Source organism: Nerophis ophidion, linkage group LG06 (genome assembly GCF_033978795.1).
Source record: "Nerophis ophidion isolate RoL-2023_Sa linkage group LG06, RoL_Noph_v1.0, whole genome shotgun sequence".
In the NCBI taxonomy this organism is placed as follows: Eukaryota; Metazoa; Chordata; class Actinopteri; order Syngnathiformes; family Syngnathidae; genus Nerophis; species Nerophis ophidion.
In genome coordinates this window covers 60,445,581-60,460,448 of record NC_084616.1, presented here as the reverse complement: position 1 = coordinate 60,460,448, position 14,868 = coordinate 60,445,581, and the positions used below count along the sequence as shown (strand labels likewise).

Genomic DNA, 14,868 nt, shown 5'->3' with positions numbered 1-14,868 from the left:
ATATATATATATATATATATATGTAGGTGTGGGAAAAATCACAAGACTACTTCATCTCTACAGAACTGTTTCATGAGGGGTTCCCTCAATCATCAAAATCTCCTGATGATTGAGGGAACCCCTCATGAAACAGTTCTGTAGAGATGAAGTAGTCTTGTGATTTTTCCCACACCTACATATGTATATATATATATATATATATATATATATATATATATATATATATATATATATACACAAAATACAAAATCAGTGAAGTTGGCACATTTAAATCATAAATAAAATGATTTGCAAACATTTTTCAACCTATATCTAATTGAATAAACTGCAAAGACAAAATATTTAACGTTCAAACTGGCAAACGTTAATTTTTGCAAATATTAGGGACAAGCGGCAGAAAATGAATGGATGGATAGTTCATTTGGAATGTGATGCTTACAACATATTTAAAAAAAGCTGGCACAAGTGGCAAAAAGACTGAGAAAGTTGAGAAATGCTCATCAAACCCTTATTTTTGAAAATCCTACGGATGAACAGGCTAATTGGGAACAAGTGGGTGGCATGATTGGGTATAAATGCAGCTTCCATGAAATGTATCGTGGTAGAGCGCAATATGTAGGTGTGGGAAAAATCACAAGACTACTTCATCTTTACAGAACTGTTTCATGAGGGGTTCCCTCAATCATCAAAATCTCCTGATGATTGAGGGAACCCCTCATGAAACTGTTCTGTAGAGATGAAGTAGTCTTGTGATTTTTCCCACACCTACATATTGCGCTCTACCACGGTATCGAGCACTATTCTCTGGATAATCCAAACCAGATATATATATATATATATATATATATATATATATATACACAAAATACAAAACCAGTGAAGTTGGCACATTATTTAAATCATAAATAAAATTATTTGCAAACATTTTTCAACCTATATCTAATTGAATAGACTGCAAAGACCAAATTTTTTGATACTTCAACATTTCCGATCGGATCAAAACAAGGGGAGAAGAGGGGCGTCAAAAAAAGGAAAACATTTTTAGGAATTTGGGAGTTTTGGGAATACAAACAAATGTTAGTAGAACGTTTTAATACCTTAACTGTTCCGATCCGATCCCCATGTGGAGGAGATGGAGTACCTAGGAGTCTTGTTCACGAGTGAGGAAAGATTGGATCGTGACATCGACAGGCGGATCGGTGCGGCGTCTTCAGTAATGCGGACGCTGTATCGATCTTTTGTGGTGAAGAAGTAGCTGAGCCGGAAGGCAAAGCTCTCAATTTACGTTCCCATCCTCACCTATGGCCATGAGCTTTGAGTTATGACCAAAAGGACAAGATCACGGGTACAAGCGGCCAAAATGAGTTTTCTCCGCCTGGTGGCGGGGTTCTCCCTTAGAAGCTCTGAAATCTGGGAGGAGCTCAAAGTAAAGCCATTGCTCCTCCACACCGAGAGGAGCCAGATGAGGTGGTTCGGGCATCTGGTCAGGATGCCACCCGAATGCCTCCCGAGGGAGGTGTGTAGGGCACGTCCGATCGGCAGGAGGCCACGGGGAAGTTGGGAAGACTATGTCTCCCGGCCGGCCTGGGATTGCCTCGGGATCCCCCGGGAGTCCGGGCTTCTCTGCTTAGGCTGCGGCCTCTGTGACCCGGATAAGCGGAAGAAAATGGATGGATCGATCAGTTCCGAGCCATTTCTATTGGTCAATATACATGTTTTTTTTTAAATTGTTCTTACTGACACAGTTGATATTCTTTTGACCTAACACATGTTTTTATGTTAATGTTGTCGATAATTTAAACTATTAACTGTAGTGTGTAACTGCTGCTGTTTTTTGTTGTTATATGTATTTATCCAACTTTGTTTTGCTGCCCTCTTGGCCAGGTCACTCTTGAAAAATAAATGAGAGGTGTGGCCTAATCAAAAAGAGGACAATAATTGATTGATTGAAACTGAGAGAGGAGGCGGCTGCCAAAACCAAAACCAAAATAAATAGATGCATTTTTGGTGTTGAACAGGGGTCACCAACCTTTTTGAAACCAAGAGATACTTCTTAGGTACTGATTAATGCGATGGGCTACCAGTTCTATACACACTTAAATGACCAGAAATAGACAATTTGCTCAATTTAACTTTAATAAATAAATCTATATATATATAAAAAAAAGGGTATTTCTGTCTGTCATTCCGTTGTACATTTTTTCTCCTTTTACGGAAGGTTTTTCGTACGGAATGAATGATGAAAAAACACTTAATTTAACCTTTTAAAAGAGGGGAAAACACGGGAAAAAAATTATTTAATTTTGGAACATAGTTTATCTTCAATTCCAACTCTTTAAAATTCAAAATTCAACCGAAAAAATTGAGGAAAAACTAGGTAATTCGAAAATTTCTGAAAAAATTTAAAAATAATTTATGGAACGTCATTAGTAATTTTTCCTGATTAAGATTAATTTCAGAATTTTGATGACATGTTTTAAATAGGTTGCAATCCAATCTGCAATTTTTTATAATATACAACAAATTGGACCAAGCTATATTTCTAACAAAGACAAATCATTATTTCCTCTAGATTGTCCAGAACAAAAATTTTAAAAATCTTTGAAATAAGATTTAAATTTGATTCTACAGATTTACTAGATTTCCCAGGATAATTTTTTTGAATTTTTATCATGATAAGTTCGAAGAAATATTTCACAAATATTCTTCATCGAAAAAACAGAAGCTAAAATGAAGAATTAAATTAAAATGTATTTATGATTCCTTACAATAAAAAATACTTGAACATTGATTTAAATTGTCTGGAAAAAAGAGGAAGGAATTTAAAAGGTAAAAAGATATGTGTTTAAAAATCCTAAAATAATTTTTAAGGTTGTATTGTTTCTCTTAAATTGTCTTTCTGAAAGTTATAAGAAGCAAAGTAAAAATATAAATGAATTTATTTAAACAAGTGAAGACCAAGTCTTTAAAATATTTTCTTGGATTTTCAAATTCTATTGGAGTTTTGTCTCTCTTAGAATTAAAAATGTTGAGCAAAGCGCGACCATCTTGCGAGTAAATAAATAGAATTTAAAAAATAAAGGCAGCTCACTGGTAAGTGCTGCTATTTGAGCTATTTTTAGAACAGGCCAGCGGGCGACTCATCTGGTCCTTACGGGCTACCTGGTGCCCGCGGGCACCGCGTTGGTGACCCCTGGTGTAGAACATCATATGCCTTTTGGCATTCACACAATAAACATGGCAAGCGGGGAAAACATAGGCACACTCGTCCTCACTCCATCACCCACTCACCAAAGCTGATAAGTATAATTCTATCAACATCGACTTCACAGGTGGCGCCTGACATTTCGTTGGGACTGTGAAGCTAAGTGTTCAGACCTTTTGAGAAAGTGACTTTTTTTTAATTCTTTTTTTTCATCCTCATCACGCTCCAGTGTGATTATCTTTGTTTGTTCCAAAAGCATTTTTTTTTCTGGCTCCCCTGCAGATGCTGAACTTGCCTGAGGATTAGAGTAGCCTCTCTTTACGCAGATGCACACATGTTGTGTGCCTTGAGATTTGAAGAAGGGAGGCCACTGAATAAGTTGTTTTGTCTTTCACTCCAGGCAGGGAGGCAAAATAAATGTAGACATTCATCGATAGCTGAGTGGCAAAATAATATATAGCGATAGGCAATGACCAGGTGTGATGCTGTTCCAAAAAAAAAAAAAAAAGGCCAGAAAATAGATTAAAACGTTTGCTTCCGAAACCAGCTTTAACTGAAAACCCCACACATGGCTCAGCTGACTCAATGTGGGCAATTGCAGTAGTTTTACCAATGAAGTCATTAGAATGGAAATGTGGAATCAAAGTACATTACTGAACACTCACAGTCAAAGCCAGCTGTGAACTGGACAGCCTGGGAACTGTGTGTGTGCGTGTGTGTGTGTGTGTGTGTGTGTGTGTGTGTGTGTGTGTGTGTGTGTGTGTGTGTGTGTGTGTGTGCGTGCGTGTGTGAGTGCGCACATGAGCGAGACAGAGATATTATCCGATTCCTTTGTTGTGCATTGGCAATAAATAAGGGTCATAAGGCAACATTAGCTGCAATGAGGTAGCGACTCCGCCCGATTGCAGCTGAGATAGGCTTCCAGCACTCCCCGTGACACGCGGCAGAAAAATGGATGGATGGAAAGCAACATTAGCAGCAAAAAAGTGATGGTACTGTAAGTGTTGTCATGTACACGTGTTAAACAGCATTTCTGCCAGTGGGTGCTTGGGTGTGTTAGCGTTGCCCCGATACCAATATTTTGGTACCGGTTCAAAAACATTTTTGGTACTTTTCTAAATAAAGGGGACCAAAAAAAATGTCATTATTGGCTTTATTTTAACAAAAAAATCTTAAGGGGACACGAAACATATGTTTTTTATTGTAATTTAGTCCTTAAATAAAATAGTGAACATACAAAAAAACTTGTCTTTTTGTTGTAAGTAAAAAAACAAAAACTCCTTATTAGCCTGCTGACGTATCCAGTAACATATTGTATCATTTATCATATTTTTTCAACGTTATTAAGGACAAGTGATAGAAAATTTATTATTAATCTACTTGTTCATTAAAGGCCTACTGAAACCCACTACTACCCACCACGCAGTCTGATAGTTTATATATCAATGATGAAATATTAACATTGCAACACATGCCAATACGGCCTTTTTAGTTTACTAAATTACAATTTTTAATTTCCCTGGAGTTTCGTCTTCGAAACGTCGTGTAATGATGACGTGTACGCAAGACGTCACGGGTTTTTAGGAAGTATGAGCGTTGCACACACACACAGCTAAAAGTCGTCTGCTTTAACCGCATAATTATACAGTTTTTTGGACATCTGTGTTGCTGAATCTTTTGCAATTTGTTCAATTAATATTGGAGAAGTCACAGTAGAAAGATGGAGTTGGGAAGCTTTAGCCTTTAGCCACACAAACACACGGTGATTCCTTGTTTAAAATTCCTGGAGGTGAAACTTTCCAATGGATCAGAGCGCTGTCAAGAGAACATGGATCCCGACCACATGTCAACCAGCAGGTTTCGGTGAGAAAATTGTGGTTAAAAAGTCAGTTCTTACCGGAAAAAAGCTGAGCTTGCGCCGTCCATAGCTGCCGTCGACTCCCCTGAGACACTGCGCGTCAAGACACCCGTGGAGACACCTTTCCGACTATCAGGTAATAATAAACTCACTAAAACTCTAGCAACACAATAGAAAGATAAGGGATTTCCCAGAATTAACCTAGTAAATGTGTCTAAAAACATCGGAATCCGTCCCAATGCAATCGCGTTTTTTTTTTAACTTATTTTTTTCTTGTTCATCGCTATCAATATCCTCAAACACGAATCTTACACCCTCGCTCAAATTAATGGGGAAATTGTCGTTTTCTCGGTCCAAATAGCACTTTTTGTGGGAGGCTCCCATTAAAAACAATGTGAATATGTGAGGAGCCATCAACATGTGACGTCATCGTCTGCGACTTCCGGTAGAGGCAGGGCTTTTCTCTTAGCACTGAAAGTTGCAAACTTTATCGTGGATGTTCTCTACTAAATCCTTTCAGCAAAAATATGGCAATATCGCGAAATGATCAAGTATGACACATAGAATGGACCTGCTATCCCCGTTTAAATAAGAAAATCTCATTTCAGTAGGCCTTTAACTGTTAATATCTGCATACTTTCTGTTTTAACATGTTCTAGCTACACTTCTTTTAAAATGTAATAATCATTTATTCTTCTGTGATTTGAGACTTTACATTAGTTTTGGATGAAACTAAACATATATGTATCAATCCGATACCAAATAGTTACAAGATCATGCATTGGTCCTATTCAAAGTCCTCATGTGTCCAGGGACATATTTCCTGAGTTTATAAACATAATATAAATAAAAAAAAAACAAAAGAAGATGTTGTGATGTAAAAAAATATGGATATAATTATAGTAGTACGGACGAGACAAGCTATTGTACGTGGTATCATTACATTACATTACATTGTTTATATTGTAGCATCCCGGAAGAGTTGGTGCTGCAGGGAATTCCGGGTATTTGTTCTGTAGTGTTTATGTTGTGTTGCAGTGCAAATTTTCTTCCAAAATGTGTTTGTCGTTGTTGTTTAGTGTGGTCTCACTATATGGCACATGTTTATGACAGTGTTGGCATTGCTCATACTGCCACCCTTAGTGTGACATGTATGGCCGTTGAGTAAGTAAGTCCTTCATTTGCTAGTGTGCAGTGTGTTTTAAGTCAAGATATTTGTGTTATTAGTTCATCAATGGTCAGGTTGTGTTAAGTATAGGCTACATGATTTGGGACTTTTTTATTTTGTAAAATGGATCAAACTCACCACAGAAAAAACATTAGGATTGAATTTAAAACAAATTAATTTAAAGATTGAAAGTTGCCATCAATCCTACGTGGGTGCTCGGGCCTGAAGTACACACGGGATCAGCGCCTATGGCAACAAGTGAGGATGAAGTTTGTTGTGATGGTGTTCACTGGCCCTCAGGCGTCCATTACATCACTTGCCAAACCATTTAAAGGGGAACATTATCACCAGACCTATGTAAGCGTCAATATATACCTTGATAGTGCAGAAAAAAGACCATATATTTTTTTAACCGATTTCCGAACTCTAAATGGGTGAATTTTGGCGAATTAAACGCCTTTCTGTTTATCGCTCTGGAGGCGATGACGTCAGAATGTGACGTCTCCGAGGTAACACAGCCGCCATTTTCATTTTCTACACATTGTAAACATTGGGTCTCAGCTCTGTTATTTTCAGTTTTTTCCACTATTTTTGGAACCTTGGAGACATCATGCCTCGTCGGTGTGTTGTCGGAGGGTGTAACAACACTAACAGGGAGGGATTCAAGTTGCACCACTGGCCCGAAGATGCGAAAGTGTCTGCCGCCAGACCCCCATTGAATGTGCCAGAGTGTCTCCACATTTTACCGGCAATGCTAAGACAGACATGGCACAGAGATGTATGGATAACCTGCAGATGCATTTGCAATGATAAAGTCAACGAAATCACAAAGGTGAGTTTTGTTGATGTTGACTTATGTGCTAATCAGACATATTTGGTCGCGGCCTGACTCCCAGCTAATCGATGCTAACATCCTACGCTAATCGACGCTAACATGCTATTTACCGGCGGTGCTAAAGCAGACATGGCACAGAGATGTATGGATAACCTGCAGATGCATTTGCAACTATATTACGTTTCCTTCCACCCACATTTAATGTAAAAAAAAACACTTACCAATCGACGGATTTAAGTTTCTCCAGTGTCACAAGATGCGAAAGTCCTGATCGTTTGGTCCGCACATTTTACCGGCGATGCTAACGCAGCTATTCGGCCATGCTATGGCTATGAATTGCGTCAATAGCTATTCGCTCAATAGCTTCAGTTTCTTCTTCAATGCTTTCATACTCCAACCATTCGTTTCAACACATGCGTAATCTGTTGAATCCCTTAAGCCGCTGAAATCCGAGTCTGAATCCGAGCTAATGTCGCTATATCTTGCTGTGCTATTCGCCATTGTTTGTTTACATTGGCAGCACTGTATGACGTCACAGGGAAATGGATAGTCGCATCGCATATAGCGAAAATCAAGCACTTTAAAGCTTTATTTAGGGATATTCGGAGACCGGTAACATTTTTAAAAAAACTTCAAAAAATACAACAAGCCACTGGGAACTGATTTTTATTGTTTTTCACCCTTTTGAAATTGTGATAATGTTCCACTTTAAGAAAGTAACCTCCATTTCACAAGATGGCTCATGTCTTTAAGCTTTCTTGTGTGTCAATGCATTTTTTAGTATTGATCCGGTACTATTGGGTCTACATTTGTAAAATAACTTTCTGGGAACACTTAAAATGTAAAAAAAAAAAATGTGATCCATTTTCTGAATATCATGGATCCTTCATTGCATGAACTCTTGACGATTAATGGCATGGACAGTATTGATCAACACATTATTAGTACATAATGGGCATTTAGGTTTCATCTTCACCAGTTTGATTATACTCGTAGTCTTTTGTAACAGTTGGGATTTTTTTATATTTTCTCCTTGTAGTTTTATTAGTTTTCCAGACTACTACATGATTTGCCTTTTTGTTTAGTGTTTGAATTTATAGTGTAGTTTTTAGAACTGTTTTTTTTTTCCTTCTACCTTTATAGAGACTGGTTGAGGCAGCAGAGGAAGCCCACCTCCAGCACGATGAGGATCCAGACCTGCAGGTCAGTGTACATCTTTCATTACCTCAGTGCTTCTCAATTAATTTTTTTCGTCCCCCCCATGGGGATATACATTTTTCAAGCCTCACCTCCCCAAATTGAAAAATGATTGAGAACCTTATAACATTTATTTTTTTATTTGTACAAAACACTCCACAAAAGCACGTACACAGTGTCCAACAACACTGCTTTACTGGCTTTAAAGACACTATAAGAGGACTTATGTCACATTGAGGTTGTGACGAACCCCAAGATGCAGAGAAGGTGGCAGGTATTGAGTAAGAAAACATGATTTACTTTAAACACTAAAACAAGAACAAACAAAAGGGTACTAACAAAGGCGCGCACAAGGCGGAGAACACACCTGGCTATGAACAGAAACACTTATTGTGACACGAAGGAACTATGGCATGAGCAGAGTGAACAGAAGTAGACACAGCTACAACGATAAGTAATAATGACATTGACAGGTAGTGGTGACAATAAACCAGCATTTGACTGGAGGACAAAACAGGTTCAAATAGCAGCCGGCTGATTGACACCATGTGTGGCCAGGTGCCAATCAGCTGCAGCTGAGGGGACACAGCACTCAGGGAGACAAACAGGAAACTAAACCAAAATAAGAGTGCTGACAGGAACTAAAGAAAGGAAATACTCCACACACACAGAGGAAACACTAAAACACAAACAAACTGTCAGGGGCAAGCCTGACAACTTACTGTAAGTTGATCAAAAGGACACATGAAAATTGACTTTCCGTCAGCTCTAACTGACAGTAATCTGTTTTGGATACAATTGCTGTCGGACCGCCATCTAATGGAACATCTTTGACCAGCAAGACTTATTCCTTTATGTCATAAAAAAGGTGCAACATTTGCTTATGTTTTTACTCCTTATTTAACAACAGATCATGAAGTTTATGTGTAAGTTCCATTTGTGTAGAAGGAGCTGGGTGCAACTGCGACTTACAAACCATGATGTCACATTCTCCTTGTTAGTGTGAACTGATGTTAAAGACAACGTACACTTAATTGCATGTATCACTATATCGACGATTAAATGCTTTAAAATTCCACGAGAGTTTTGGAGCGGCACACGCACTTTAGGCACTTAAACATTCAAGAGGCTTCCTTGGCTAATTAAAGTGTGTGCCTATTTTAAGAATAATGTACACTTCACTGAACATGTAATGCATCACTACGTTGCTAATTAAACATGTTAGAGATCCATGAGTGTTGGTGTGTTTCAGCAGCACAGGCACGTTAAGTTAAAGTTGAAGTACCAACGATTGACTATCACACACCAGGTGTGGTGAAATTTGTCCTCTGCATTTGACCCATCCACCTGTTCACCCCCTGGGAGGTGAGGGGGGCAGTGAGCAGCAGCGGGGGCCGCACCCGGGAATCATTTTGGTGATTTAACCCCCAATTCCAACCATTGACGCTGAGGTAATGGGTCCCATTTTTATAGTCTTTTGTATGACTCTGCCTGGGTTTGAACTCACGCCCTTCCCGATCTTAGGGCGGACAGTCTAACCACAAGGCCACTGAGCAATGAGAATGACAAGAGGTTTTTGATTTTTAGCAAAGACCAGTCGATAATGGGACTATGAGAATAAAACAAGGTGAGAACAAACAAGCTAATTAATTCTTGAGGAATCCCAGCCAGAAGGAGGGAGCCAGCGTGTGTCCGGACGGGTAGTATTAGCTAAGTGCCCCCCATCAAAGGAGCAAACAATTTTAAGAGAAGCCAAACAAACAGTAAGAATCTTAAAACGTCTAACAAGTTCACAGTGAATGGAGTTATCGTCCGCCCCTGAGTCAATCAAGGCATTATTGGTTAACGCCTCCCTGGACTAATAAAGCGTAACTTCCAGTTGGAGACGGCTGACCACAGGAGTCCCAGACGGACATCTTTAGGTGGATGTTGCCCATAGATGATTGATGCCACCTCGGCCGAATGGGACAGTCACAGTAGCGATAGAACCTGAGACGCAGCCTCCGAGACACCTGCGCTTTGAAAAGACAATTGGCTCCCAGCTGCATGGGTTCGATGTCACAGGACTGGTCCGCTGCCATCCCCTTAACAGCGGACAGCAGCATTAGGGACGTCGGGAGCTTGTCTTGTGGAGGAGGAAGAGACGAGAGAGAATAAGTGAAGGTAGCACAACCCTTCGTTTATTCTCCCGTTCCCGCAGGTGTCTATCCAAACTGGTGGTCAGGGCGATCAGATCCTCAAAAGTATTTGTCTCATCCCGAGTAGCTATCTTATCCTGCTGATGGGAGCTGAGACTGCTTAAAAAACTGCAGCGCTGTGCAGTCACGTTCCAGTCACTCTCCACTGCCAGCAGGCGAAAAGTAATGGAGTGGTTTGCCACCAAGGCTGCCACTTGACGAATGGAGAGGAGATGAAGATGTAGCCTGTATGTTACTCCAATAAAGCACTGTACAAGTACTAAGTAAAACTGTGAATGATATGTCTGGGCTAGTTCAGAAGACACTAAATTCAGCTCTAGGAATGGAGGGTAATGAAGACTGAACACAGGATTTAAGTTTAAATGGTACCACATTATATTAAAGAATAATAGGAAAAATAAACAACAACAAACAGATATGTAAATTCAAATGGCCATTCACATTTTCAACAAAGTCAGGGAACGTTCAATATTTACAATGTGATACAGTACTTGATTCAGTCCTTGTTTCTACCAAAGATTGTATAAGCGCAACTGTCAGGTTCAAACACTGATGACATCTATTAAACAAGACAAAAAGGCAAAGAATCAAACAGAGACAGAATTAAAATTATACTCGGATCCAAGGAGAGGCATGGCCACTGTACACCCTGTACAGTTTCTGCACCATGCTCTGACCCCAAGATCGTTCTTGTAGTTCTTTATTTGATGTTCACCCCCCTCCTTCCCACAGCTGCTTCCTCAAGGAAGTGGGTCGTGACCAGCATTTCCTTCGGTTCCCGAACAGATCAAAGAAAGTCCCATAAAATAGATCACACAGAGTCCCATAAAATAGATCAAAGAAGGTTCGTAAAAATACTTAAAAGAGTTCCTCTGGAAGTTGGGCAGATTCTGCCATCTGTCGGCCTGGAAGTCCAGCATTCTTCTTGGAAAGTTCCAGTATTTTGTCTTCTCGTCAGGAACACAATGTAATACAAAGTCTTATTTGATAATTTACACACAATTTTTCTGACAGCAACACGAGTTCAGAGTTCATTAAACGGCCCCGCAAAGTCCACGTTGTGGTGGCAGTGTCCTTAGGGCTTTTAGTGAAGGAACGGGGGGAAAGTGAATGTTCAAGAGGACTGAAATGAAAACGTTGCGTTATGGTAAACAAAGGGAAAAACAGGGCGGGTGCTGAGGAGCCTCCTACCCGCCCGGGGCTCGGTTGGGTGGATTCAGTTCAGTCGGTTCCGTTCCAGGCATAAAGCTTCAGACTCTAGTTCAGGCTTTAGCTTGCCATCCAACCTGGCCTGTATAACAAGGGCAGGACCAGTCAACTTTCCAGTGCGCACACAAAATACATTTAAATACTAAATAACACTACTGTATGGGCTTCACGGTGGCAGAGGGGTTAGTGCGTCTGCCTCACAATACGAAGTTCCTGCAGTCCTGGGTTCAAATCCAGGCTCGGGATCTTTCTGTGTGGAGTTTGCATGTTCTCCCCGTGAATGCGTGGGTTCCCTCCGGGTACTCCGGCTTCCTCACACTTCCAAAGACATGCACCTGGGGATAGGTTGATTGGCAACACTAAATTGGCCCTAGTGTGTGAATGTGAGTGTGAATGTTGTCTGTCTATCTGTGTTGGCCCTGCGATGAGGTGGCGACTTGTCCAGGGTATACCCCGTCTTCCGCCCGATAGTAGCTGAGATAGGCGCCGGCGCCCCCCGCGACCCCGAAAGGGAATAAGCGGTAGAAAATGGATGGATGGGCACTACTGTATTCAAATAGCAAGTATATACTCCTCAATATTGTACAATAAATAATTCATAAATCCAATTAAAGTAAATAAAATAATAATTGTTATATCAAAATATTTATTCTAGTATCAAAATGTAAACATTGCATCCACAAATAAGTTGCATAGCAGACACAGTGGTTGACTGGACTGAATCATAAAGTGCCTTGGATGCATAGCACTAATAACCATCAAGCAAGTAAACCAACCCAAGAACAATCAGACAATTGTTGACAGTGATAACGTGTTCGTTGAGTTAACTATATTCAGAGAAACAGGCATATAAGTAGATGCTAACAGCTCCAATCAAAACGAATGCAGCGGCTAGGCTACGTAAAGCTACACAAATGCAACTCACCAATTCCGCAGATAAATCACACTCACTCGCGCACGACGACCTACGGCTCCAGTAGTCGGCTCCTACAGTTCGACATTATTACATTTCAGTTAGAAGGCTTAGTTAATAATTAAAGCGTCAAAACGGAGTCACATACCTGCAGTAACCTCGCCCAGCGTGTCTCTTTCGCTCTTCCTGGGAGCAGCCCACTAGCGGGTTTTATGCTTGCCGCGTTAGGTCACATGACTGCGTGACGTAATGACACACGCAAGGACAGCTTAAACGATGAAAACATTTTTAAAGGATATTTAATGGGGTGTTGAAAGGATATTTAAATAGAAAGGATATTCAATGGGGTTTTGAAAGGATATTTAAATAAAAGGATATTTAATGGGGTTTTGTCACCCGGGTTACAAAGATTCGTCCCCTGTTCTCTCATCCAGTGGTCAAAAACATTTCTCACCTCCGCAAGAAACAGGGATAAGTCCTCTAGCATCTTGGACCACTTTTTGCACACCGCCATGGCCCAGCTGGCAGCCTGGCCAGAAAGGAAGCTTAGCATATATTTAACTTGGGCAGAGTCTGTAAGGTAGGTGATGGGTTGCTGAGAAAAGCATTGGTGAATAAGATGTTTACAATTTCCAAAATGTACCCCAAATCTGGCGACAGGAGGAATAGAATATTATTGTCACCGTACATGTACAACGGAATTGCAAGCAAACCCACCGTTGGAATCCCGGAGGACAATATTACGTTGAAGAGGAATGGGCGTGGCTGCTTTTGGCGTTTGAGCCTGCTTTTCAGCGAGCATGGATGTCTCTTATGTGTCTAATCATCTCGTTCAATGTCTTCTCAAATCAAATCTCCTCCTGTATACGCTTGGTGAAAGTTTTCAAGAGGCTAGTGGATCCCAATCTGCAAACACAGGGAGGAATGTTCCGAAAAAATTTCTCAGGACAGAGAATAAGAGCAACACTTAGGCAGGCTACCAAAAAAAAAGTGCATGAAAAGAAAAAAACAGGAACGCAAAAAAATACTGCTACTCGTAACAGACTATAATCAAAACAAAGTGGCTACCCTGGCTGGGTGGAAAACTAGACATGGCAGAAAGGAAAACAGTCTTAGAGGATATTAAATCATCAAGAAGAATCCAGAGGAATGGCGAGATTCAGAAGTGCAGCGTCCACAAGCAGTAATCAGCCAGTGGTTTTCTGCCTGTGTAATTAAATAGACCTATCAATTAAGCACACCTCCGGCACCCATTGGTGATTCAGCCCGATTTAGGGAGTGGCTTGGTCTGCGAGAGAAAATAACGGGACTGTAACAAAGAAACACACGAAACACATGCAGAAAAAAAACTGCTCCCACGACTGAAGACCTTAATGGTCTTACCGACCAAACAAAAGGATGACAGAAAGTTGGATGGTAGTGGGCGTCGCAATAGCGTGTGACAGGAGACGATTGAAGACTTAAAATCCTCTGTGAAATTAGATGTTAAAGGTACACAGTAAAATATAGAATACCTATACTCAGAGAATGATAGCTTGAGAAATTATTTTTGTAATGAAATAAAGAATTTCAGACATGAAGTGAAGATCGTCAGAAAGAATGCAGCACTGTGCCAATGGTTGAAGTCCATGCAACAAGACACCGATCTGAAGAATATAAAAAAATGAGATAAATCACACCATACAAATGAATAATGTGATCAGGTCCTATGCATATTTTTTTTGTTTGTTTTTTTGTTTTCATTTTTTTTTTTTGACATGTGCACCATGGAATAGAACATTTGTGATGACCTCTCCACTAGTGCATCCTTGACGAAATGACGAAGCTTGCCCAAAGATGATGCAAAAGTCACAATCCTGTTGCATTCAGGACGCATTTCCGTCTAAAAAGATCGTATTCCAATCCAATCCGTATGACCTCCTGTTTCGGCCTGAATCTTATGCGAAAAGATCAGATTTGAAACAAAAAAATATCTGATCTGTGTCACTTGAGGGCAAAAAATGTTATATCGAGGGGATGGGGAGGAGATCTTTCCCCAAGTGGAGGAGTTTAGGTACATCTGAGTCTTGTTCAACAGTAAGGGAAGAGTAGAATTTGAAATCGACAGGCGGATAGGTGAGGCATCTGCAGTGATACGGACCCTGTATCGATCCGTTGTGGTGAAGAAAGAGCTGAGCTGTAAGGAGAAGCTCTCAATTTACCCCTCGATCTACGTCCCTATCGTCACCTATGGTCAGGAGCTTTGGGTTATGACTGAAAGGACACGATTACGGGTACACACAGCC

At 40.3% G+C, this 14,868-nt stretch overlaps 1 protein-coding gene across 2 annotated transcripts in view; it reads left to right on the top strand.

Moving 5' to 3' along the window:
• The window catches only part of cacna2d3a (calcium channel, voltage-dependent, alpha 2/delta subunit 3a), a 308,948-nt gene that overhangs the window by 116,589 nt on the left and 177,491 nt on the right, over positions 1-14,868 (top strand). For both annotated transcript variants that reach the window (XM_061904454.1, XM_061904455.1), the window contains exon 4: positions 8,210-8,269. In XM_061904454.1, the coding sequence (XP_061760438.1) occupies positions 8,210-8,269 (60 nt within the window). The remainder of the gene's footprint in view (positions 1-8,209; positions 8,270-14,868) is intronic.